This window comes from Xiphias gladius, chromosome 8 (genome assembly GCF_016859285.1).
Source record: "Xiphias gladius isolate SHS-SW01 ecotype Sanya breed wild chromosome 8, ASM1685928v1, whole genome shotgun sequence".
Lineage (NCBI taxonomy): Eukaryota > Metazoa > Chordata > Actinopteri > Istiophoriformes > Xiphiidae > Xiphias > Xiphias gladius.
The window spans coordinates 15620054-15647717 of NC_053407.1; the positions used below are offsets into that span (position 1 = coordinate 15620054).

Below are 27664 nucleotides of genomic sequence, written 5' to 3' on the forward strand. Positions count from 1 at the left end.
TGAACCAGCCCCTCTTCAGGAGCCAAATGACTCCAGACAAAGCAGAAATAACCATGGACTTCCAGCTGCCGATCCAGTTATTTCCCAGCCAGAAGCCCCACCGGGCAGCCCACAGGATCAGCAGCACACGCAGCCTCAGAGTGTATCTGTCAGCTATATCTCCTCCCACTCCACCAGAACCAGAAAAGTAAATGGTACCAACTCAAACTCTATCTGCCACCCACAGGACCAAGATGATGACCCATGCTTTGAGTCACCTCCACCCTGCTCTAGCCTCTCCCAGAGCTCAGAGGAGGATGAACGGGAACTGGAGTGTAGTCCAGAGCTGGAGCTGAAATATCCTCAAATCCCAAGACCCTCCATTATTATAAAACAGCCCAAGGTAAGAAGGTTGTGGTCAGTAAGTTCTGTTTTCAACTGACATATTTATTTTGAAGTTGACTCTTATTTATCATTTCATTTGACTGTTTGATATTTTACAGATATATACTGTTTCCTTTTTACTTGACAGCTACTCCAGTTGATTGTAGAGTTCATGTAATCCATTATATAACCACAAGGGGGGTGTAGAACCCAAATAAAGTTATTCAACCATTCTGTATGAGATTCACAGTGGGAGGAAGCTCATATCCCTCTGGCTGGATTAAATTCACTCGTTCCTCACCGAATTGTACCTATTTTTTAACAATGAGGTGCAAAACTCAAAACATGCATGAACACTCACACACCCACTTTGTGGTCAGAGTGCTCAGTGACTGTAGATAGGGTGTCAGTGAAACGTGTCCTGAGCTCCTGTACAACATGATCTGCACTTCCTGATCTCTCTAAACACTCATGTGTGTGCCTGTGTCTGCATGCATGTGTGTTTGTACATGTGTATGTGTGTGTTGAGTGTATTGTTTCTATTTATTTTTGGCCAAACAAATACAAGATTTTCCTCCTTATTCAAAGAAAGAGGATGTCACACTGTGTAAGCCTTGTCCTCTGATCAATAATGCTGATCAGCAGTGGAAAATGCAGAAGAAGGAGAGGGAAGAGGGGCGGGTTTTAATAGAAATCCTGGCATTTACACTGCGGATTACTTCATCCAAAGGGAGACATCTCACCAGCAGATGTTAAGACATCTGTTGGGTTGATTGTTTTAGGCCGGAGGATTGTCAGTTCGATATGGCCGAAGTTAAGAGATGTACCATGAAAGTATCAAGCACATTGCGGATTTATTGTGACAGCCTGCTACAAGCTTGGAATGAGTATTTTAAACTCCCTCACCGACTAAAACACTGAGCCAACTGTAACCATTAATCAAATGTGAAAGCTGTCTTCAACCAGCTTGTAACGGCCTCCCAATAAAATTGCAACAGAGCCGCTCACTTGCCAACAACACTACACATGCTTGTAGTGGACAACCCCCCTGGGTAGTAAAGCTTTGAGTGTATAGAATCACCCCTCCCCCGACATAGCCATTATTGTGCTGTGTCAGAATGAGTTAGAAAATAGTGTTTTTTTGAGCATGTTTCCAACTTTCTATGGAAACAAGATAGAAATTTCACAATGTTTATTTCAACAAAGATAATATTAATCATGTGTAATGCCCAGGGTTGCTTCCTCATTGAACTGTGTTTTTGACAGCAGGTTCAAAAAAAGGCCTGTGCATCAACCTTTTTAGAATCTCCAACTCCTTATCAGCTGACCACACACAAATCACAGCCCAATGCCTTAGTGATTCCTACCCTCAAGGCACAGATTAATGCCCCCCCCCCAGAGCTCAAGGGACTGAATGTGACTATACTGGCAATTAATGACAGGCATAATGTGAAAAGACTGCACAGTATGTCAAGTAAGAAAAACGAGTGTGTGAGCATGACTAACACAAGATGACTTTTGAGTTGTTATGTGTCAGTCCTGGGTGTCACCCCACAGTCTGTAATTCTTCAGACTTAATCATTAGTGTCTTTGTTAAGACATCCGGCACAACAGATGTAGCTTTGATCCCTTGGGCCCCAATGCTTTATCTTTGTGTGCACACGTGTGTCTGTGTGTGTCCATATCATGTGTGATAATACAGTTGTTGTATTACCTCTGAACCCTCCCTTGAAAGTAGGAATGTTTATCTGTGTATCTGAGCTTTCAGAACAGTACACACACACACACACACACACACACACACACACACACACACACACACACACACACACAGGAACAATGATTACATGGTTACAACTAGATACAATCATACAAACTCTTCAGTATCACTCTCTCTCTCAAACACACACACTCAAACACACATACATAGCCAAAAACAGTAGTAAAAAGATTACTGAACACTGTTATTATCAATGGATAATAACATGAACATTTCCCTATAGAACAATCACTGTCTGTCCTAACACTGGCGTCAAACTGCCATCTGAGCTATATTTACATAGTTATACTTGTTTGTGTTGACACAGACATTTAGGTTGTAAAAGAAGGTTTCAGTGTTTTACTGTGTGGGTATTACCCACTTGCATCTGTGGCTGTAGGCCTATATGTGTAACCCCACATGTTATACACCTGTGAAATAATCAAAAATGTTCCTATTCCCGCCCATTGTACCCAAAAGGGATTTTATTGTGGTTATTAGTTTTTGTTTGTTTGTTTGTTTGTTTGGTTTTGTCTAAAATTAGCCATTGTACTTAGATCCATGGCCTCACCGTTTTATTGCCCCATAACCACACCTTGCTTTATTCAGTCTCGTGCAGGCATGTACATACTGACGTGTGACTGGTCGTGCCCATTAGATTAATGTGTTTGTTATTCAGTGATGGCCTTACAGTGACTGACAGTATCCCTTTGTGTTCCCTTCCCACACAATCCAACTCCAGGAAACGGTGTCTGACAGGTCGGACTGTAGAGAGACAGAGGATGGAGGGTTATCAGGTACGGAAAACAACACGAGCTTCCTCCTCTTTTCTCTCCACTCACTTCTCCACCTCCAGCTGGAGTTGCCGGGCACAGATTTTGAAAATGGAAAATGTTCTGGCTCAAGTTGCCATCTGCCGATGGAAAAACAACTTTGATTTTTACGTGGAGAGCAGCATATTTTTTGAAAAGAATTACTCTGCGTGTGAGGAAATGATCGGGGTCACCCAGTTGTGCCCTCAATGTGTCGTTAGGAAAGAATTTTTGTTCCATAACTTGTCTCCTTATGGGTGATTTGAAAGAATTGTTTTTGTCTAGCTGTAGTAAATACTGATCCAGAGGAGAGGAGGGACGTTCTGTGTGTGTGACTTTGTGTGTGTTCGTGTCCAGTGTGTGTGTATTTGTGTGTGTGTGTGTGTGTGTGTGTGTGTGTGTGTGTGTGTGTGTGTGTGTGTGTGTGTGTGTGTGTGTGTGTGTGTGCGCATGTATTCCGTCACCTTGCCAGGATGTCTGGGAGGAGCTGAGGGCTGGCGGTTACCTTGGCGATGAGTCTTGGGGCAAAGCATTGGGAGGGGCGGAGGGCTACAAATGGGTAAAAGGATGGAGTTGAGTGGCTGATTAATAATGTGATTGAGTGTGTACATTGTGTGTCTAATAGTGTGTGCCAGCAGACCTGCAGGACAGAGTGTGTAACAAAAGCCTTGGAATGCACAAACCAAGACCGCCCCATCTACAGTCAATCTCTCTGCCTTTTATATTATAACCCCATCAGATAACATTACAGAGAATGGATTTTGGGGGTGGGGGCTGGGAGATAAAAACATCTCACAAAATAATGCGGTGCAGTGCAAAAACACCATAAACTACAGCCTCAAAAATTGCAAAAAGATTTAATCTGACAAAACAAAAATATAATTTTTGTTTAGTTTTTCAAAGGTGGCATTTATTGTATGTGATTACATCATGTTGTAAGGTGTTCCAGTTATTTTGTCCGACCCCTGTATATAACATCCCATGATTTTTAGAAGGTAAATATCACATGAAAGAAGGCCTGCCTCTCTTGTATTGAAATTGAAACAACAGGGAGAATAAGTAAACCAACGTACAGTGCCGACATTAATGCTTTACTAACCCAGCCCAGTGTTTTAGATGCTTTTAAAAGATTAACATCTTTAACTGTGTCTCTGTGCCACAAGCACACGCACACACACGCACACACGCACTCACGCACACACACACACACACAGAAAGAGTAACAAGAGAACATCTGCTACATGTGGTTCTGTAAGAGTTGTCATATCAACACAATGAACACTGTAAGCCTTACAACAGAAGTCTCTTTATTCCAATGAGAGAACTTTAAACAATACAGGCACACTTTTGTGCCCCCCCTTCGCCAAGGATAAAATGGGAGGGATTATGATGCACCAGGGGGTAATGTAAGTACAGAACCTCCTCGCTCTCTTTCTCCCTAACCCACACATGCACACAATTGTCACGCTGACCTTGATTTCCTCCAGGTCATGGTGTGTGCGTGTTGTCAGAAGGGCCTTCCTGCTCTCAGTTGTGGAAATCCCGCTTATTCAGCTTATTCACACAAACCCGCAGACAGACAGACAGATATACGAGTGGACGGACAGAGGAAGGGACAGATACATGTTTCACTGTTATGTTGTTTCCACTGTAGAGGTTTACTTAGGCCTGTTCCCCTCCCACATTTTATCTGTATTCTTTTTTTTTTTCTGCTTTGTTCCTACACCGTTGATCATTAACTAGATTTTTGCCATTCAATGATCTCTACATAACCTGTTAGAAGAAATATTTGAGTTTCTTTGTACTGCATTTGTGCACATGCCAAAGTATAGAAACAGCTTTTCATGCCTGGATTTTGAAATTGTACAGGGTGTAACAAATGACTTCAATTGTGTATCCATGAAAAAAAGTAAGTGTTCCTAAAAGTTTGAACATACGTGTAGTGTATCAATTCTTAAGAGTCCAGCAACGCTCTATATCCCAGACACATATTAACATATTGGGTCTGTGGTCTGTGTGATAAAATAGACATGGTAAGTTGTTTACACTTTTGTCCAACACTGTTGATATTTCACGCCTTACTGTACTGTAACTGAGCCATCTGCTCTCATTCCTGTTGGCAGTCATTAGGCTAAGTGGAGAGGCTCTGTACAGTAAAGCTCAATAAATCTACCCTTAGCGACAACATCCAGGAACTGCATTTAAATGACTGTATCTTGATCTTTTTGCATGTGCTCAGATGCATGACATTAAATACATGCAAATATTGACACACGCGTAGGCATGCAAAATGCAGGAAATCGCATGCAGTCTGTAATTTGCTCGTCTGCTATGCTTGAGTGAACCCTTTTTGATATGAATAGAATGAGTTTGTAGTCAAATTCACTTTATATGGCTGGTAGCAGACAGAAAAGAGGAAAATAAACCATAATGAATATTAAGCAATAATAAATCTAGTGACAAAAACCTTTCCAGTGCCATCTCTACCACAGAGAGAAAGCCCTGGGAAAAAAGTGTTAATGTTCCACAAAAATGAAATGTATTTGTCGAAGAAATTGTTGTTGCCCCAGACTGCACTTTACCACTCTCTGCTGTATTCATGACAAGGGGAAACATCTGGGTTGGCGTCTAAGAGAGACATTAGGAAATAGGGAATTCAGGCAAATCGATAGTGAAGGCCAAAAAATATCAATAACAGAGAGAATGCCAAAGTATAACGGTGCATCGCCTGATAAAATCCAGAGACAGGGAGAGCTGGAGTGGCTAATGAAGCAGGAGAATAAGTGATCATTTCACAAGTGCGCTGAGAGGCTGACGCAGCACTGACCTCACACACCTCATCCTGCCGCCATGGTGCATGTGTGAGTGTTTGGACGTGCTTGTGTGTGTCTGTGCATCTGTGCAGAAAGGGACACTGTAGTGTGAGTCATCCAGCAGTGATTGAATCAGCTGAACTTTGGCTGAACACTCAAAGGGAATAGAAGGAAAGGCAGGAAAAGCTGAATGCATTACATTACCCCAAGAACTGGCGAACACATCTCAGAAACAGACAGGCTGATAGCGAGAGATCGTCCACATTTAATTTTTGTTTTTTTTAATCACCCAGCTTTATCAAAACTTCACAAACAACCTGCACACGCCCTCTATGTGATGCGCACACATGCATGCGACCCCGTATAGAGACTTGCAGTGATCTACTTGGCAATTTCTTCCAAAACAAATGTCACAAAAGTGGAATATTGCTTCAGTGCACAGTTTTATCTGGTGGTTTCTCCAGCAGTGCACAGTGGTATTAAGCCCTAAACTGTTGCTGGGTCACACGTGAGGGAGAAAACAGAGTGGAAAGAATGCGTTAGGTCTGTTTGGGATGAGTGAGAGAGAGAGAGAGAGAGAGAGAAGAAAATGGTGGCTTGATTTTGAAAAAGAGACAGACCGACAATTTCAACAAGTATCTCAGATTTAACCGAGGGCTCTTAAACACCCATGTTTCAGCAAATAGTGGGTGTACAGCTGGTGTAAACCCCCAGTTATTCAGAAGTAGGTCATGCACGTGACAAGTGGTGTTTGTGTACCCTACAATTATGTGTAATTATTTAACATCTCCCCCTTTTCTATACTGGTGTGATGTTAAACATGGTTTCACGCTCACAACAAAACAATGAAGAGATTACTTTCTCCTCGCTCATTTCTAAAATCTATTTGTCATTCGTTTTGTGTTATCTTTCTTTTTCATAGACCAACAAATGTGCACAAAAAAGTAGCACAGAATTAGTTAATTTGCAAATGAGCATGAAAATATTCTTCTTTAAAAAAAAAAAAAAAGAGATTCACCACTATCAGTTTTTAGACCTGCCCACACTTACAGGAAAGCTTCTGTGTCACCGTGGTTGTCAGATAACTGCCATATCCTGTTTAAAGTGGAGGCCCTCAGAGGCCTGATAAGAAAAAACAAGGGGCCTCACAACCTACATACACACAAGTGCACATGTGTGCATACACACAAGAAAGGTGGGAAACCGTGGGACGATAACAGAAACATCTGTTCCAGAAATTAGACTTATACCAGCAGTGGGAGATATTGAGGAGGGGGTAATCGGGCTGTCCACTTCCAGGCAATGGCATCCAGTGAGGAAACCCCCACATACACAAAGGAAGAGATAACAAGATGACCTTCGGTTTCCAAACCTGTCTGCATCACCCAATCAGCCTTTATTTACAGAAAAACAATGTATTCAGGATTATGGACTGTGTCTATATGTTGACATGTGTCCCCACAGGTCAGACAAGGGACACAGTGACATTTGGAGCTGGCATCACATTGCATACATGCACAACAAAACTTGCTGGTAATTGGTGTGTAGGAGCACAGTTGTTTTGAATGAAGTTCTGTGTCTTTTCTACGGAGAAAGGGGTTTCCACTCGCTAAAAACCGCTATTTTGACGTGGCACAGCAATGAAACCGCCCCCCTGAATCTCTTCAACTCAGTTGTGGTTTAGAAGAAGTATGTAACTTCCGTGTAACCACCTGAAACGGAAACGACTGATGTGCGCAATCTCTAGCGAAGTTGTTTTACTTAGATAGGCCTGTTGCAATAGCAGTGAGGAAGTACTTTCCTCCTATAGCAGTATAGGTTTTACCTTTAACATGATCTGAGTTTTGATAGTGACGGTGTTTGTTTTAGTCGGACAAACCTGTCTAGCTCCGCATGATGGGAAATACACGCATTAGCTTGTTTCATGAGGAGATCGTTGTTGCTCTAACATTTGGTTTCTAATCATTCTTATTCTCGTACACACAACCACGTGTCCACACACACATTCACTCTGTACACATCTGTCTCCTGCATTGGGGGCGCACTGACTGTGGTGGGCTCAGGAGGGAGTGTCCTCTCTGTCAAAGGAGAGATCCCTGTCATGACTCATCCTATTGTTCAGCTCCACACTCTTAGTCACCCCTCTCCTAAATTATGAGAAGGTCGTTAGGAATGTTTGACTTCTCTGACAGTCCCAGCTCCCACGTTTAGATTTCAAACCAGACCCTAGGGCCGTTTTGTAGTCTTTTTGGAATTTCCAGTAAGCTCGCCCTGTAGTTGTGCAGAACCTTACATTTTTATCCAGCAGAGATGTGGTCAAGAAGGATACACAGTAAGTAAGCAAGTAAATCGACAGAACACCCTGAAACTAGGGGTTTCGGTGAGCCGATTTAACAGAAGGGTGGTGGATAAGCAGATCCACTGACCCTTCGTCAGTAAGCTGATTACTCTTTATCACAAAGAATGCTCAGGATATTCAGTCTGCGACAACAACAGACTGATCTGTTGTAATCAAAGTGAAAAATGATCGAACGATCTGCGTTAGGGAATTCTACAAACTTAGCCCTTAAAATCTTTAAAGAAAAAATAACTACAGTTTTTGCAGGACACTACTCACCAGTAAATACAAACTTATGCTGTGGAGCCAAGAGTTAAACCCACAATTTTTTCGTTTATTCTTGTTGGGATTTCAAGTTTCCAAAGATATCAAATATTTGTATATGTGTATAAATTAATGCACAGCATATCTAGAATATTCTCACTTGATGGAAAGGTGCAGCCTTAAAAGATCTGAGTCTCGGGCTTAAATGTTTCATTCACGGTAAATGTCACATAGCTTTCAATGAAGAGCTGAAACAAGCTGATACAGAATTCATATGATACAGATATGATAGCTTAAAGCTACTTAAAGCAGAATTGAAATAAAAGCTGTAAACACAACATCGTAGAGATGTTGTGGCAAACATGGTAGTGTACAGTTGCCTAATTTAAACTTCAAGCGGATGCGGAGCAACATTAGCATTCCCTTGGAGTTGTGTGACCACCTGGCAAATTTAAGTCCAACACTGACTCTCCTCCTTCCTGCTCTGCTTTGGTCTCCACTAATTATCCTTTGTACGTTTGTCACTGCTAAAGCCCCTTTTCCCACGACACTTAGCCCCGTCATTGGGTCCATATTCATGCAGCTTTAAGGGAAGGAGGACAACTACATGTTATGACTATATGTCGTTGGTTTAAAATAATTAATTTTAAAGTATAATTTGGTTACTACAGCTATAACCATATAAAAATATATCAATATAAATATAAATATATAAAGTATAATTGGCGCACTAATATATTTTGAGGCAAAGCAGGTCTCTAGGTCCCTTCGTGGAAAATAATACTAAAACCTATGATAACGTAGCTTATCGCAGGTTATAACAAATTTTCAGTAAGACTTTTATGACAAAATGTATAAAATCTGGTGTCCGTGTGTTTGTGGGTGCTCGCGCGCGCCATCCACGCCCCGCCCTGAGCTCGAGGAGTCCCGACTCATCTACTTCAGTGGGCAGATGAAGAAAGAGGAGGAGGAGGAGCCCCTTTGCCCACGTCACTCCACCCCTCCCACCCAGCTTGAATTTACATTTTCTATGGGTCCCGACTGAGTGTGCGTGTGTGTATGCGTGTGTGCGCTGGAGCTATTGAACAGTTCCGTAAGCTGAGAGTCGCGCGGACACACCTCAACCCCGAGAAGTGATCGGGAGACTCCCTGATGCGGCCTGAACCACTTTGTCATTTTAAAAATTAAACAACTTGACTTGGAGAAGTCGCGTCGGGGTCGACTTTGAGGTAGGTGTGAATGTGTGTGTGTGTGTGTGTGTGTGTGTGTGTGTGTGTGTATCTGTGTGCCTAGGAGCTCGTGCGTTTTTCGTGAGGCTGTTTCGCGAGCGCACTAACAAAAGCAGCACGTTTGAAGTGTCCGTCTGGCCCCCGTCGCCAGAAGCAGCAGCAGCAGCAGGTTTTTGGGTTGAAACCCCGGAAAGTAACGGGGGAAAGGAAAGACAGAGAGAATGAGATTGCAAAAACACAAACTCTTGTTTCATTGTCTCCTTTTGTTGTAGCGCATGACTGTAGCCGACGGGACAGTGGAGAACGAACACGTTGAGGTTGTTGCGGGCCACAGCTACGTTTACTGGGGAGCAAGACCGAAGTATTCACGGCAGTTTTCCACTTTGTGAGAAGAATAGCAGAGGGAAACATCAGCGTTCATTATTCCCAGTGTGTCTGTGGTCTCCGGCGAAGATGTAACGGGGACTTAACGTGCAAGGCTCACATATGACATTACACATGGCAATATCTACACGCAAGTCTTCTAAAACATAGAAGTACTCCTGTTTTTAGACTATCACAGAATTGCCTATTTGTCTCGAAGGGCTTGGCAGTCTGCACAACACAAGGCTTGCGGTGTTTTTCTTATTTGTCACCATAGCCTACAAGTAATAATGTCATGTTCACCCTTGGAAACGGGGCCTGTTTTTGAGACAAACAGCATAAGAAGAGGCCACGCGCAATGGATGAGCTGTATCTGAATTCATCATTTGTGAGTGAGGCTGTGTGCGTGTGTGTGTGTGTGTGTGTGTGTGTGTGTGTGTGTGTGTGTGTGTAATAGCATAGCAATGACTAAAGCCTCCTGTTTCGGAGCACATGGCCTCAGTCAGAGCTGACACACTGGCCTGTGCTGTCATCAGGCACCGTGACCAACTGTCATGTGAAAAGGTGTGCGTTTGCGGGGGCTTAGGTTATGAGGTTGCAACAGGTCTGCCAGTCTCAAACTTGGTGGCGTCTGTTTTTCGTACTGGCCTCTACTTTGCGTCAAACTTTATCAAGACGTTAAACAAACAGGGCTGAGCCCAGCTCTAGCCAGAGGGTTGGTCGACTGTACGTGTGTTTGCTGGGGCGGAGGCGAAATAGCAGCCTGGCAAATACAGTCGTGCAGTTTTAACATGTGGGGTAGTTGAACTCTCTGTTACCAGATGTGTTGCAGTGAGAGGAGAAGTGACAAAAGCAGGTGGTACGAATGAGTATGTTGTACTGTATAGATGCAGAGCTTTCAAGAGTGGGTGTCTGCGTGTGTATGCAGGGAGGGGAAAGTTTCTCGCACATGTGTTAGTCATTTGGAGGGGAGTTTGCTAAACCATTTACATCTGTTTTCTGATCTTTGAACCCCCTCCTTCTCTCTTCTCTCTTCTGTTCCTCTTACTCGCTCTCTCTTGCTGTCTTCTGTTTCCCATAAGGGCTGATGCTGTCAGTGTGTGTGTGTGTGTGTGTGCGGTGGGTGTTAGAACTGGAATGCTCCCTGCTCCATGATTATTGCACTCAAAGGAATTTAGATATGTGAATGAAATGTCTGAGTTTCCATTCTATAATGTCCATTAGTGGTTCTGGTGCATTTCTCAGATGTATCATTATAGTCAACCTGACCTCAAGAAAATCAAGGTATTTGGGTCAGGAATGGGTGTGTGTCCAGGAGGGGTATAACTGGCAACCCACATGTGTGTTGACAGTATTATCTCCCACAGCCCTGCCGGTCTGTCTGTGGGCACAAAATCTTCAATACTCAGCAGAATGCACTGATCCTTAAGGCCCACACCGCTCCAGACACAGTGTTACTCTGTGTGTGTGTGTGTGTGTGTGTGTGTGTGTGTGTGTGTGTGTGTGTGTGTGTGTGTGTCTTGATCAGGCTCTGTTACTAGTTCTTCACAGACATGTTGTTCACTTGCAGTGAATGACTACCTTGTAGCAAATGTTTTTAAGTCTAGCCCCTGCAATGAGCCATGTAAATAAAGAGTGAGGTTTCAGAGGTTCTCTGTGCTGAGAGTTGAGTCCTTGTGGTTTTAGCAATCACGTGTCCACTCAGTTCCAGTTCCAGCCTGCAGTTGTTGATGTTGTATTAACACAAACCGCCTTACAGGCCATATTAAAACTGTGTAAAATTGACAAAGTTATGAATTAAATCAGGAAGTATCGAACCAAAGAACATGTAGACAAGGCACAGGGTTTCCCCCAGCGTTTTATAGTGGAGGTGGGGCCGGCTCGTCTGAAACACCTGTACTAACATTATAAATCAATAGACATTTGTGAAATAAAATTTCAACCATCAGAGAAAAAGAGTGCTGGGTAGCCACAATTGCTCATAGGACTAGATGTCCATGCAGGCTGAATGATATATTATGTTGCAATGCAAACACAAGCGATGCAATCACAGGGCCCAACCGCACAGAGGGTTTGTTTACACTGTGCTGTGGTTTTGTTACCATGGTTTTAGGCTATGGTGTCACGATTTGGGTATTGAGTTTACTGATAGAGAGCTGCTGTGGAATGGATGGAGGAGTTTGTGTGCCGGTTGGGTGGGGGTGGGGGGGCGGGTGGAGGTCGATTCGTATGAAAGTCAGACATGCAGAGGCTTGACTTACTTTTGTTTGAGTAGCCTCAGGACTTGATGTTGATTTACTTACGAAAGAGAGATAAGACATATCTATGCATAACAAAGTCTACAAACGGACAGACACACTCAGACACACACACAAACCTAAAGAGACTTAGCTTCTCTAAGAATCCCATTGATTTTCCTGCTGTTATGTTGGAGCTTCAATCACAATAAAGCACCATTACTGTGCTGACCACTTTGCATAGTCTTGGAGAATGGATGACACACACACACACACACACACACACACACACACACTCACGCATGCACACAGACTCTAAATGCCCTCCTTCTTGCAGTTTGTTAGGTTGAAGTATAGAGAGATTGTGAGTCTTAGCTGCATGAATTGGATTAAGCTGTATGTAAGCCAGTATCAAGATACATGATCCTGTCTTCTTACAAACACAAACAGGACCATACGCCCATGGAAGAACAGAACCACTTGTTACTGTCGCAGCCTGAAGCCGAAAGGGCTCTCAGAATGTATACCCATTCTGGCTTTGGAAAGTTTCATCAGACAATGAAACCACATGATTGCCTACTGTCCCGACTAAAAATGTGCATGCACATAGCGTATATTTTGTGTCATGTCGAAGGATAGAATCAGAGAAGAAAGACTCTTCATCTGGCCTGTTTTTAGACACCTGGTTACCTCATTATCCGTGTGTGTGTGTGTGTGTGCGCGTTCAGCTTACACCCCAGTCTGTCTGTCTGGTTAACTGTAGATTGTCTGGTTGCCCAAGGTAACAGTTGTTATTGGGGTTTTCTCTACTAGCATGTAAACAAAGGAGAACCTCCCAAATCCTCCCCGGTGTGCCCCCCAGCCAATGGGGTTTGAGCTCCCAGCTGGGCCCAGCCAGTAGACACTGAGGAGGGGCGTGACTCTGTTCCATAAGGGGGGGAAAACGGCAGTAAAGCACAAAGCTTTGCATCTGGAACTGGAACAGACAGCAGAGCCATAACAAAGACTCCTCCTTTATGACTGAACAGCACTTGTCACTGCTGAGCCAGACGAAACGGCTGTGGCTTTTTTACTGAATGGCTTCTTACACCACCAGAGATGCAAATATTGGAGCTGCATTTAAAAGGGTGATGTGCGTGAGGAACGTGCAGTATATGGGCACATGTTTACATCTCAGTGAGGAGGAGCCACATGAAACATGCATATGCTCTGTCTATAATTTGTCTTCGTAGGGTATGTCTGTGTAGCGAAAACAGTCTGGATTCTGTGCATGTGTTGTTCCTCTGTCTCAGTCCACCTGTTCTCATCAGGTCTATACATATACATACAGGTCCATGTGTCAGTGTCAGCTGTGACAGAGTATAGACCAGCCTTTTGTATATGACTGACAGGTGTGACCCCCCCAAACTGTACCCCCCCCACACCAACTACTCAGGACATGTGTTCAGAATTAGGTTTGACTAAGCACTTTGATTTTAACCTTTTTAAAGAAAAGTGCACAGAGCGTGCACCCAAATGTTTCTGTCACTCAAAGATGTCAGTGTTTGAATATAGGTCTCTAGCTGTGATGCGTGTGTGTGCGTGCGTGTGTGTGTGTGTGTGTGTGTGTGTGTGTGTGTGTGTGTGTGTGTGTGTGTATGTGTGCGTGCGTGCGTGCGTGCGTGCCCTCTACATGTATATTCTGCTGTGTGCACAAAGCAATAATCACTTTGCAGGTTCATCACATTCCCACAGCGTGACTGAAAGTGCTGTCTGCGTTTTCAATCCAGCCCATTCATCCTGTAATCTGCCTCAGCCAGGGGCTCACAACGTGGGCCACAGGACTGCACACAAGCGAATCAGTGCCGAGCACAAACTGTCAAACCAGGCATGTTTCAGTTCAATAGGAGCGCTCACAGCTACACATGATCAGTTTGTGCTCATCTGAGAAACATCATCCTAACTAACGGCATCAGTTACTCTTTATTTTAACGACAGCAGGTCCATCTGGTCACATCCAGGCAAGTGAGCTATCAGAACTGGGTACGTGCTCATGCTGCAGTCAACTCTGAAAAGCTGGATGTGGAAGCGGTCAAGCCCGCATTTTTTTATCAGGCAAAACTAGAAGCAGCCAGAGTGGTTATTCAAGAGATACAAGACTCAAAGAGGGGTGGAAAGCGACACCGACACAGATTTGAGGAACTACAGCCACAAGAGACGGCTGTATTCAAGCTAAGATCCCACCACTGATTTCAATCAGACCCCAAAATCACATTAACATTGTACGTATAATCGTTGCCAAAGTGATGAATGTGCTGGGGTTTGTTGGGAGTTTTTTTTTTTTCACCTTTTTTAAATAGAGAACAAGAATTTACTTTTGTAGAAGAAAGACATGAGAAGTAGAGTTGGAAAGCTTCCTCTGTTTCAGCCTGTTATCTAATATATCAGTGTCCCATGTAAAACAAAGGCCTTTCTGTGATGGTATAGTTTAAACATCCATGTTTTACTTCCTCATCTTTAGTTCCAATTTAATAATCTGATTCCCGAGAATTTTAAGGCCAAATCAAATGCGAACGGTCATCATGAGGAGATGAGTTAGGTTATTTCAGTCAAGATCCAGTAGAAAAAGGTTATTGATATTACTCAGACTGCAAGTGAAGACAAAAAAGAAAAAAGATGTTGTTTTTTTCCCACAGTAGGCGCTGGGTTACCAAAGAGATGAGAACTGTATGTAAATGAGAGGGAGCGATTGACTGCAATTCAGATGTTTTATGAACTAGTCCTCCTGGCTGGCAGGCGTAGTAATGAGTTTGGAATTTTACTTTTCATCATGACGGTCTAGAGCCGCCTTGTACTCCCTTAATGACATCGGGGTTTCATACATCCATAGACACACACACACACACACACTGTGTAGCTAAAGCCGTTAAACAGTTCATGCCTTCCTCACATGACGCACTATGTGTTACATTATACTTTCCTTGCTTTACGAACCCTGAACCCCTGATTGTAAATTCCCATACCCTTGCATCTCCCTAGTGACATCATCGTGTTGTGGGAGCAGGGCGGATGCTTTTAGAGTTCAGTACATGATGAGGCCCCAGAATTCCCCAGCTCCTCTTCTCCTCTGTTCCAGACCCCCACTCCAAGGCAGGAAATACAAAACAGATCTCAACCCCCAAGCTCCCCAACAGACTTCAGAGGAACAATTTTCCCCTCGCTCTCTGTCTTTCTTTGTTTCTCCGTCAGATCATCCCGTGATTGGGTTTTGTTTAGCCAAATGTTCTGAATGTTAGACGTATTTGCGGTCTATCACATCACATCTTCTTCACCACTCACTCTATCACCTTCTGTAAACTGGCAGTAACTATACATTTGATCTGTTTGCTCAGTCTAAACTCAAACTATTGGTAGCAATCGCTGGAATGGAGCTTTGCATTTGCATGCTCCTGAACAGTTCATGGTTCTCATGTTTTGTCTTCCCTTATTGGCTGCTTCTCTCTTTGGCATGCACTGGCAGGTCAGTTTTACCTGAAGGGAATGCGAGTGTCATTTGTAATCACACATTATTTTGCTTACGCATGCACATACAGCACTAGACTGCAGACAAGTACTGTAGGTATGTGGGCGGTTTTTTCACTAGATGCTGACTTCGAATTTGTTGGGAAGTGCAAGTGACAGGAAAAATATGTGATTCTATTGTTTGAATCTATGGAAATATGTGCACATGTACGTCACTGTGCTTCCCACTGTGATTTATGTGCCATCGTGGGGGAGGCTTGTTAATGAGCATGTATGTGATACGGGTTCTGTCCAGGAAACACTCATTGTCACTGCAAGGCCACAAACTCTTCTTCTCTTTCACTTTTTCTGTCACTCTCACTTTCTGTCTCTCACACTCACACTCACACACACACACACACACACACACACACACTCTCCCTCCCCCATTCCCCTCAGCTGTCAGTTAAAAGCCCATCTATCTGTGTGTTTTAATTAGGGCCTCCCCTATTTATGGCTGAATGGCCGCTTCATTAACACAGAGAGGCTAGGAGACGCACAGTCGTATCTGTCCGGCTTATAACACACAGCATGGGGGGAAAGGATGTGTGTGTGTGTGTGTGTGTGTTTGTGTGTGAGAGAGAGCGAGAGAATGGGTTGTGGGGGTTGCTTTAGGGGTATTGGTGATGCAATTTCCCCTGAGGGGTGGACCTCCCATCTGTGAGTGGAATAGACAGGATCTGGCCAAAAGAAAGATAGGGAGAGTGCACGGGAGGAACTACTGTATGTGGGACAAGGAGGAGATATCAGAGCAAGAGAGCACATGGTAAATTAAGTTTTAGGAAAATGTATTTTGATGTTTTTCATGAAATTTACTGAGCCTGGTTCTAAGACAGCTGATTTTCTTTTTTTCACATATATATGTATCTATGATCAAAAATGTGGGAAATATATACCTTTTTTTTGTTGGGCTTCTTTCATTGTGTCAGCTCTCTGAAACTGCGGCTAATATCAAGAAAATATACAAAGACCAAAATCATGGTTTGCTCTCTTGGATTACATAAGTGTAGTTGAGTATTCATTCCTATGGAATTGGAAAGAACTGCCAATGAGTTAAAAAAAATATGAATTGACTTGGGCTCTGCTCTTTCAAAAGCCAAGTTCTTTTTTTCCTGTTAGATGTGTCCATGATTAGTATATATCAAACCGGATGCTAAAATGCCGATCAGTGCTCTTTTTTTTTTCTTTTCTTGTAAACCTGACCCCTGTGAACCTTTTGTGCTGGATACTGTGCAAAACAAATCCTTGCTAGGGGTTGATGTCGGAGTGGGTGTGGTCAGCCATGTGTTCACAACCAACACGCGACAGTTGACTGCCCAACCCCACCCTGTGCAGAGCTCTGGAGGGTCTGCTCTGTTTTTGCCTATATCCCTGGGGGAGAAGGACAGGGGGCGGGGTCAGATGGGGAAGCAGGCCACCAGCTGCTCTCCTCGCCTTCGTTTTCTCTGTCTTTCGAGGCGGCAGCAGGAAGAGGGCAACTCGTGACTCACGAAGGGCTAAACCATGTCATTATTCAGCATCTAGTTCAGTATATTTTTCCGTGTTTTTTTTTTTTTTTTTTACGTAATCTGTTCATCTTGGTACGTGGATAGCATAAGGTTATCCGCCTCTTGTCTTTCTTCCTTCTTGACCATGTCAGTAACGATCCAATTTTTGTAATTAATTTGTCTTTCCTATAGCATTCGTAGCATTGATAGCATCATTTGTCTGCTTCCTAGCACTGAAAGAAAAGATAAGACCTGATAATGGCCAATTTATGTACCTCTCTCCATCCTTCATCATTACCCTTTCTGCCCATCTGTGCTCTTCTCTGCTGGGTTAGAACAGGAAGAGTGCTTTTCATGCATGTTTTTTTTTTTTTTGTTTTTTTTTTGTTTTTTTTTGTTTTGGGGTTTTTTGGCAGTGGAAACAAGCTGTGGGCCCAATAATAAAATATTACCTTTAAGTTGATATGTTAGCATACAGTTGCCTATTTTCACATCAAGCAGACATGGAGCAACATTATCATTCATTTGAAGTTGTGTTTCTGGCCGCCTGGCAAATTAAAGTCCAATATTCACTCGTTTTTTAGCTCTGTATTTTGGTCTCTCCCGTTTCTCTAAGTTGCTCTGTCTGCCGTTTGGTGCTGAGCAGGTAGCGGACAGTTGGTTTATCAGAGGTTTTTTTGCTAAAAACAGATGCCTGCTGCAAAAACGCCTCTAAGAGAGCGGTGAGACTGAGCCAACACAGTGAAGCTGCAGGCTGGAAAACAAAAACAGTGAGCTGAAAGAAGCTATAAAGCTCCATCAAGTTGAGGTGAACTGTGTGTGATAACTCTCTGCGGCTTCATCACTGCAAGCGACACCTTTTACAGTACACATAGTCACGCGATCTATTGTTGCTTTAAAAAAAAAAAAAAAAAACATTGATTATAGCTGCTTTAGGGTTGTTTTTGAGGAATTTATTTCAGCTGTTGAAGTGTTTTCGGTGCTGCCCATGGGAAGCCTTGAGCTGTCGGTATAAGCTGGCATCAGCTATGTCCTGCTGCTGAGTGCTGTGTCACTAAATTAAGTGTGGGTGATGGCAGGTCTCCATGGCGACCTGGAGAAAACGACTGTTGAGGGGGAAATTGAGAAATTCGTCCTTTATAATGAATGCGAGTCTGTGTGCGAGTTCGCTCACATAGCAGAGCCGGCCGCGGTGATGTAATCACTTGGCACGGTACAGATGCTCTACCCTTCCAAGATAAGTCATTCTATCAGCACTAATGCAACCTGCCACCACAGGGTGCACTTTCACACAAACACAGTCCCTATTCCAAACATATTATCACACACATTCATCAGATTACTTCTTTTTGAAATAATCTGCAAAATGCACATTTTCTTTTCACTTTTATACAGTGAAGTTTGTGTGAGCACAATATGAGTGATCATGTGTAGAGTTTCAGCCGCTACACGGATTTAACTCTCTCTGCATAGTTTTTGGTTTTTTTTGTTTTTTTAATCTTTGTTTTGGTAATTATCCTCATATGATTGATTGGATATTTCCTGTGGCTATCTGGTTCCAAAATGTGACATTTCACAGTATGTGAGATCACAGTCCTACACAGGTCATGAAGATGACAGGGAGAGAGTGAAGTAAACAGAGGAAAACTGTCTTTGGCCAACTCCCTTCTTTTCTCTTTTCCTAGACTCTCTTCTGACCCAGTTTTTCTCTTTTCCTTTCCATTGTTTTCACCAACTTTCTTCCCATTTCATCCCTTAATGCTTGGACATTTTGAATCCTCTAAATACCGCGCCCTTTCCCATGGAAATATTGGGGAATCACGTCTTTTGGAGTGTGTGCGTGCGTGCGTGCGTGCATGCGTGGTTGCGTGCGTGTGTGTGTGTGTGTGTGTCTCCGCCGTGAGGGTGTGTCTCCAAGACCAATAAACAAACTGCTTTAATGGGATTCCTGGAAGAGCAGTAAGTGTTGTCCCAAAAACGATGCACCGATATCCATGCTTGGAGCAATGCTTACGTAGTACACATTTTGGCATAGAGATGTGTTGAAAATGGATGTGCAGATATTAACACATACAACCTACTGTATGTGTTGAAGTGGCTGATTGTTACGCTATTGTGTAGTTCTGAAACTCACACATAGTAAGACATGTGTACAAAGAGAGATCTTGAGACACAACTACGCATTTAATGCTGGTCTTTATCTGACCGACAGTGGAACATGTTAACTTGGTTATCTGTATTGCTCTTTAGGTGTTGTAGGCTTTAAGTGACAGTGGAACATGCCATCTATATGCTGTAACTTTTAAGTGAAACCAGAGGGACCATAAAATAAAACAAGCAACTACTACTGATAAGGCTAACTTTAAGCACAGGGCTTCAATTTGAGGTTGCAGGTTCCTTTTGAACTCCCTATGTCACTTCCCCTCTGCCTCGGGGCACAGAGGAAGTTGAAGCAGATGTGGTAAACTAACGGACACTTTGACAACACTGCCAGTCTGCAAGCTGCTCTGCCCCCTACTAACAGCATTAACAGAAGCCACCTTTGATGTGCACAGTGCGTGTGTGCAGCCCCTGTTTACAGCCACAAGCTGTTCTGCCCACCTCTGCCACCTCACAGGCACAAAACACTGTCACCGTGACCTGGCTGTGTCACCAAGTGTCCTTTGACCGGCATGTTCCCAACAAGAGTATAGCCAGTGATGTAGTCATATCTGAAAATAAATGTTAAATAAACTGGGTTTTTTTTTTTTTAGGAACAGATTAATGAATAGTATTTTCCTTCACAAACTTCACTCTAAACTTGTCTTATTTGAATTTGTGCGCTTTTCTAAATGTGTTTATTTAACACATAGATTTTGAGATTTGTGTTTGCCACATGAGTTAGCAAAGACAATTTTTAAAAGGTTACTAATCTGAGATTGAAGGGGATTACCCACTACTACGACTGTGCATCACAGTCAACTGGAAAAAGCAGCATTTTCATCCGTTAACATGTTCCGTTATATCCATCCCGGGTATTTATCGTGTGGCATTTCTCTCTCTTTGTTCTGCAGCATGCAACCACTAAATGTGTTTATCTTAGGCCTCTTTGTTATGTAACTGACATGGTTCAGTTTCTGGGATGCAAGACTGTCGACCTCTAGTGGTTTCTTCAGGTCATTACCCCCAATCCTCTGCGTGTGTGTTTTGATTCCGAGGAGACACTCCCCCACCTTTTGTGTCTAGCACGTGCAGTGTAATGATTCTTTGGAACAACCAAAGACTTTGATCGGCCCGCAGCGCTCTTATGTTTTCGGTCTGTATCAGTCCGTACTTATCAGTCACAGATTATAGAGACTCGTAACCGGGCAACAGCCTCAAATCGCAGGCGTTTGAGAACATGATTGTCGAGAGAGTCTTTCCCCAGACTGTGCAGAAGAATAAATATCTAATCTGTCTAATACCGAAGGAAACAGGCTCAGCTAATTTTGTGATGTACTATCATATCAATTTACTGCTATTTTAAAACAGACTTCATCCCACAGAGTATATATAGGACTATTTTATCAAAAAGATGAAAATACCTTAAAGTTCCATAACGACTGAGAATATTTATTTATTCTTCAGCAAAGAATCTGTTTCTTAAGCAAGAGCGAAAATTTTGTTATAATCTATAATCTGAGAGGGAGGGAGTAGGTGAGGGAGGGAGCAGAGTGAGAGAGAGGGAGAGAGAGAGTGTGTGTGTGTGTGTGTGTGTGTGTGTGTGTGTGTGTGTGTGTGTGGTTGTGTGGGAGAGAGAGAGAGAGAGAGAGAGAGAGACAGAGAGAGCATAGCTATAAAACAGACTTTGAACTCCAACCAGCTCAGTAACAGACAGCTGTGCAGAACAAAGCACCTCTCCTACATGAATCTCTGGAACATACTAATAAACAGGACAGCGAGTTGCCATAGCTTCTCCTGGAACATAAATTCTGATTCACAATAGCAGGGATGACGACAATGTTCAGATACCCCGTCTTTCCTCATTTGCAGGGTGAGTTATGCCAAGAATGAATTTTGTGCATTTTTGTAAACCGTAGGTAAAAGTGAAGTACTTATGTTTCCAAGTACGTGTTAAATGTGTTTTATAATATGCACCTTTTTGGTCAGATATTCATCTGTTCTCATTTTAGTTGGTTAGATTTCACAGGTATATCAGTTTCATCATTTTGAAATTCTTTAAAACGGAACATGTGAGCCATCAATTCGGATGCAAGTAGGATTTCCATTGAGCAAAAAAGTCTTAGCTGCCATAAAAGTTATTTACTGTGGTTTTTTTGCATACAGCCTGCGCCGTACTGATAAATCTTGCTGTAAATTCCGGTTATTTTACATTTTTATAATGGCTTGACACAGATGACACTCGTTTTCCACAAATGCATTGATTGTATCAATGTAAATAGAAAAATATTGTATTTACAGCTGCTGTAATGCAAGTATTTCAAGCCAATACTTGTAAATTTCAGAATACCTTTTCCTTTATTAAGTAACTGAGTAAAATGGCCAAAGGATATGTGCCCATATCTGGAGGTCATGAGCAGAAGTGAGCTTTATTCTTGGGGTCGTGGACAACAATTGAACGAACCTTTGGGTTAGTTATGTACTAGCAGCTTCTTAAATATTTACACAACCATGTGTCTGAAAGATATAAAACTGTGGCTCTGTGCTGTTCTGATTCATCTTTTCATTATTTTGCACATGGTTTTTATATCATCAGACAGCAATGTTCCCGTTCAGTCCATGTGGAACGATTATGTAATTCCAGCGCTGAGTCGCTCCATCACTATAGAGACCATTCAAAAACTCTGAGCTTATGCCAGAGAACCAGGGGGATGCTCATATCAGGGATTGAAAGGAGCGCAATTTCAGAGAAATAATAGGTCCCAGAAAAAATGTTTGGCTTTGTAACACACTGAGATTTCTGTTTCCATATAGACAAATAAATGTCTTTGTTTGCTGCAAGGACCCGTTTAAATGAAGGTCATTTTGTTTGTTTCCGTCAATCCAGATCCGTGTGACCCTGGTCTATCGCTGTCACCAGGGAGGAGTGTCATGGCGGAGCCAGACTATCTGGAGGGAGACTGTGATGAGCTCATCAAACCCAAGAAGCTGATCAACCCAGTCAAGAACTCCCGTAACCATCAGGACCTGCACCGAGAGCTGCTCATGAACCAGAAGAGGTCTGGACACGGGAAAACACACTTGTTCAATCTCTATCTCTTGTAGTCTCTTTTTAATGCCTTTCCTTTTGATCTGTGTCCTGATAACACACCTGGTAATTCACAGTTTCTTTTTTTGTACAATTAGCAACCCGCAGCTTTATCAAGGTTTATTGCACATAAAAAAAAAAAACAGAGCAGTGTTAAAGAAGGATGGCTGGATTCCAAGCCTTTGATTGGGACCATAATAAAGCAGCCAGTGACTTTTCCATGTGCAGCGAATGATTGGACAGATAATGTTATATTCATTTATTGAATGGTACAACTCTGCTGCTATCCAACATCATCATCTCATTGTTTGATGTGTGCCCCTGTCCAAAACAGGTGAGACAGGCGAAAATAGCAGAGTGTCCAGATCCAGGCTACTTTAGTTTAACCTCTACTAGTGGAGGATGAGTTAACACAGTAACCCTGCTATTTATCTTGTGATTGATTTGAAAGCGTCCACGCAGTCTGTGCTTGACGCTTCTGTAGTGTGTCAATGTAGTGAACGAAGTGACTGGTCCCTTCGCCCTCCGGCAGGAGTGTGATGTAAAGCCTAGGGTATAAAACTTTCATAGAAGCTATTATATAAAACCTCAAATGTATTAGTGTGTCAAAAATTGGTTATGTAAAGCACATAGTGTACACGATAGACCTGGCCCGGCCGCTTATATTATTACTAGATCATACAACGGAGAATTTCATGCACCCTCATGTCTAGTCCAGTTAGTATTTGTGTCTGTGTGCGCAACTGCACATGCATACTGATGCCTGTGATCAACTTTTTGACACTATATGTTTGTATTTTTCTCTCACCATACAGTGCCTGCAGCTTTGTGCCCGAGCTATAAATAGCGACGTAAACACACATGCTGTTGACAGCTGTTACATCGCAGCAGCGATGCTCTGTCTTAAACAGGTCAAAGAGCGAGGTGTTTTGTTTTTGTTTTTTTCAGTGATGCAGGCGGGGGTTATTCATGAATGACGGGAACAAGGCCAGGGTGGCCATGGAAAAAATTTATTAACAATATTTTTTCCATTTAAAAAAAGCTGCAGGTTATTTTTCCCTGGTGTCTAGACAGAGAATATCCAGTCGGAGTCTGTAAGATAGATCTAGCGGACTTTTGAAGGGATGAACCTGTTTTGATTGGGCTTTCTATTGTGCACTGAAAGTATGGAGAGCTTGCCTGCATGGTGGATTAGTCACAGTGATGAGAGAAGGGAGGGATGGGGTGGGTGGATGGATGGATGCATGGATGGCTGTATGAAGAAGGGGGAAAAAAACATGTTATGTAATCGAGATTACAAAACAGTCTCTAGCTGAGGGCCCTTTGCTGCCTTTGCTACCTTAGCTGTAGTGACCCTTCCCACACACACACACACACACACACACACACAAACAGACACAGACACATTCAGAGGAATTTCAGAAATTCAGCCACCAGGACTGGTGAAGCATTTGAGGAGATGGAGGTATTGATGTGTGGGATTTGAACACACATTCCTCCCCGTCTGCTAGAGGGCGTGCAGTCGTGGGAGCGGTCGTGGATGGAGGGGTCAGTGATTATGTAAAGGTTGCCCACAGTGAAATGGGAGTAGAGTAAGCATCTTTATAGCCTGTCTTATTGCTTCCAGTGACCTTGACCCTCCTCCCTTTTTGCACTAGGTGCTCGAAAACATCCTGACCCGACCACATCTTTTACCATCTGCTCTGCTTCACTCCGTTAAGTGCTTTCATAAGACCCTCGCTGTCGGGTTATTTAACTGCACCGTGTTGTAAATGAACTCCCACCCATTCTAGGAATATCATGGGCTCGGTTATGTAATCCTCGGAATTTAATAATGCATTTAATTAAGGCACTGTTGTTGCTAAACTGCAGTCAGGTAGGCACGCAGTGTTGTCTCTGTAGAACCAACACAGCCTGTGTAGAGTCAGGCTCTCATGGCAAAAAGGAAAAGTAATCTTATCAAGTAATCTTGATAATATGGGTTTTAAATTGAATTAATAAAGGGCACAGAGATTTAATTTATGACCAAGGATAGCCTCTGTCCTTCCACTGCTCTTGATTGATTGATTTTTTTTTTTTTTTTTTTTTTTTTCTTTCTTGTGGGGCAAGAAATATATTGTGCCCCCTAATCCATTGCAGGCTTTGCTTTTTATTGGTTTTTGCCTTTTCTACCTGACTCCAACCCATCTCTGTTCCCCTCTGTCTTCAGTGCTTCGACTCCCAAGACTCATCCTCAGCCCCGACCCTTCTCTCTCATAATTTGGAGCAGTTTGGAGCATTACATAACATTTGGTATTTTTGCTCCTCCTCACAAGACGCGCTCACACTTTACTAAGATGTCCCTGTCCTCTTTTTGATTTTTGCTACACAAACGCAGGCAGTTGTGTAATAATCCCTCTGGCTCCCACTGACTTATCACCCCAAGGCATCTTTCAGTTGAGGAAAATATTTGTAAGTTGTTTCTGAATTTTTGGGTTGATATTTTGGGATTGTTTTTCGGTTCCTAGAAAAGGAGAAGAAAAGAAAAGAAACAAAGGCCCATGGTTTCTAATCACTTTTCCATAGTCAGTTCCAGTGCTGGCATCCATCATATGCACAGACTGTTAAATGTGGAACAGTCTCCGTTTGGCTCAAAATCAAAACTTTCCTGAAACACAACTGACACGTTTAATCCAGAACATTTAAGACAGATCTCCATGTCAAACTAGAATGAATGGGCTCAGGGCCTTCATGTGTTACCCATGAACTTGAATGCCAGTTGCGTTCTGAATGTGTGTGTCTGTTTGTGTTGCCGGAGGTCGTTCAGCAAGCGTTATTTTAGTAACATGCTGGTTCCCTGATTGTTTCTGCACAGGGGCCTGGCTCCTCAGAACAAACCCGAGCTCCAGAAGGTTCTGGAGAAGAGGAAGAGGGAGCAAGTTCTTAAGGCTCAGAAGGAGGAGCAGGAGGCCCACAAGAAGAGGAGCGACCTGGAGATAGAGCTTATGAAAAGGCAGCAGAAACTAGAGCAGGTAAATGATTGAAAGAGTGAATATAATCTCTCACTTCTCTCTGCACATTGTTACTGTATCTGAGAACAAGAGAAAACAAAGATTAAAGTGAATGACCACTATACATGTCACTATAAACAGACCATCGGCTCTATAACTTGAATTTGCCACTGTCTGTATTTCTGCAGCAGGAGCTGGAGCAACAAAAAATTGAGGAGGAACAGGAGAACACCCCCGAGTTTGTGAAGATGAAAGGCAACCTGCGCAGGACCAAGCAGGAGACCGACGGGGAGGAGCGAACCACCTAAAACCAGCAGGGGTGTCCGGGTCTGGCTGATTGTGCGCGTTGTTTGTGAGCACAGAGACGTCAGGAGTGTGTGTACAAAAGAGAGAGAGTTGTTGTCTGCGGTGCACGGTGGTGACCTGACCGTGGTCCGAGACGAACTTCCTGGCTTTCCCAACCTAGCTGTTCCTTCCTGCAGTGAGGAGAGAGACTTTACAGACTAAAGACCCCCCCTCTGTCTGCCTGCCACGGACCGCCAGCACTCACCTCTGCTCCTCCTAACACAGACATGTTACATGTTACACGCCTTTCAACGAGGGCAAGCGAGCTTCCAATGAGCTCTGATGGAGAAACAAGACAACCAAAACAACCACACACACACACACACACAGACACACACACACACACACACACAGGAGTTTTCATCGCCTCTGTTTTCACTCCTCTCTCCACAGCAAGCTGTCGTTTCTCTTTACTGTTATCAATGTTGTTATCGTTGCTGTTTTGTTTTTTTTTGTTGTTATCATCTTCAGTATCAAATAAGGAAAAGTGGACACTGGATGGACTCTTGAAGCTGTGTAATGTAAAAGCCAAACAAATGTGCTTTTGTTATTTATGTTTGTAGCTTTTAGCCCAGTATAGGGGGAGGACACTTTTAGTTGTTCTGTATTTTAGTTTGTTTTACAGTATAGTTTATGAAGCCAGAACAGGACAAAGGGAGTGTATGGTTCTGTGAAACACTCAAATTTGCTTTATTTTTTTTTATTTTTTTTTTTTATTTTAAACATGCCATTTCCTCAGCTAATGCAATTTTGAGCAATAGTAGAACTCCCAGGCATGAGAGTGACATTTTCTTTATATATTCTGTTGTTTTGTATGAATAAAAGTGTTACTTAATAAGTAATTTAAGTTTTTTTTCTAGGTTGGTCAGTAACAATAAGCCGTGAGACCTGTCTGATCAGTCCTTGTGTGCTTTTACCAACAAAGGATTTGGTAGAAGCCGGGACGTATAATTTGAAGTGTACACTTGCAGGCCACCTGTCATCTTGGGATGACTGCATGGCTCCAGAAACAACTGATATGGGTCCTAGAAATTTATCACTTCAGTATTTTGTTTTCATTAACAGTGGAGCCATAGATGTTCAGACAGGCCATTTAAATCAGTAAATCTGAACTAAAGTGGGTGTTAACTGCAAAAAATTTTAACTGGCATGTGTGCCAGCACCACACACAAATTCTAAAATGGTTAGACAATGTGAGAAACTGTGATTACTTTGGATGTTAAAGTGCACGTTTAGTGGTTAAAAAAATCACACAAAATAATATTATGGGTCTAAAATTCTGCTTTGTGGGTCTCTAAGAGATGACAGCTATTATTACGATGGGAATTAGCAGATTTACAACATAACCTTGTTTTCCTCGCCAGAATCTTCTTTTAAATAAACATGATTTATCACGTTCCATTTCTTTTTCTTTATTTGGTGTTCTGCTGGACTCTGTGGATTTGTTATCCAGCAAATAGCAGGCCCTATTTTCCAAAATGGAACGTGATGCAAAAATAACAGCAAAGCAGTGGGCCTATCAAACAGTCATCACTTTGATAAGCCCAGTTTATTTAGTCTGGAGCTGATGCTGTTTTTGTTCAGACTGCAGTCTGCACGTAGGGCAGCATTTGGAACAGAAACGGGATCTCAGCTGGTTTTCACTGATGGATCTACACATCGGGACAATGGCATATCGGAGATTGTAATGCATCTGTCATAACCTAGAAACCAGCAAAGTAATCAGGCACAATGTATAATAATGAATTCATAGTATTTCTGTTGGCCTATTTGGCAGTAATTTTGGCTTCCTGATGGGTGTAAGATCTTAAAAGGGCATCAACATTTCAGAAGCAGCTACTGTATTACTTTGAGGAGTAGCAAACCAAAAGTTTGCTCGATTTCTGCGATAACATGA

At 42.7% G+C, this 27664-nt stretch overlaps 1 protein-coding gene across 5 annotated transcripts; it reads left to right on the top strand.

Annotated features, from left to right (window-relative positions):
* Window positions 1-221: 221 nt before the first annotated feature.
* Window positions 222-27158, top strand: fam107b (family with sequence similarity 107 member B). Of its 5 annotated transcripts, none has more exons than XM_040133189.1 (5): window positions 222-382; window positions 2865-2919; window positions 22232-22403; window positions 25287-25443; window positions 25611-27158. In XM_040133189.1, the coding sequence occupies exons 3-5, from the start codon at window positions 22276-22278 to the stop codon at window positions 25728-25730; spliced, it is 405 nt and encodes a 134-aa protein (XP_039989123.1). In that variant the 5' UTR covers window positions 222-382; window positions 2865-2919; window positions 22232-22275; the 3' UTR covers window positions 25731-27158. The 5 variants fall into 5 exon arrangements, with proteins under 5 accessions (XP_039989123.1, XP_039989121.1, XP_039989120.1 ...); XM_040133187.1 differs by lacking the exons at window positions 222-382; window positions 2865-2919 and adding exons at window positions 9355-9578; window positions 9851-10329; XM_040133186.1 differs by lacking the exons at window positions 222-382; window positions 2865-2919 and adding an exon at window positions 9356-9578.
* The last annotated feature ends 506 nt before the right edge of the window (window positions 27159-27664 follow it).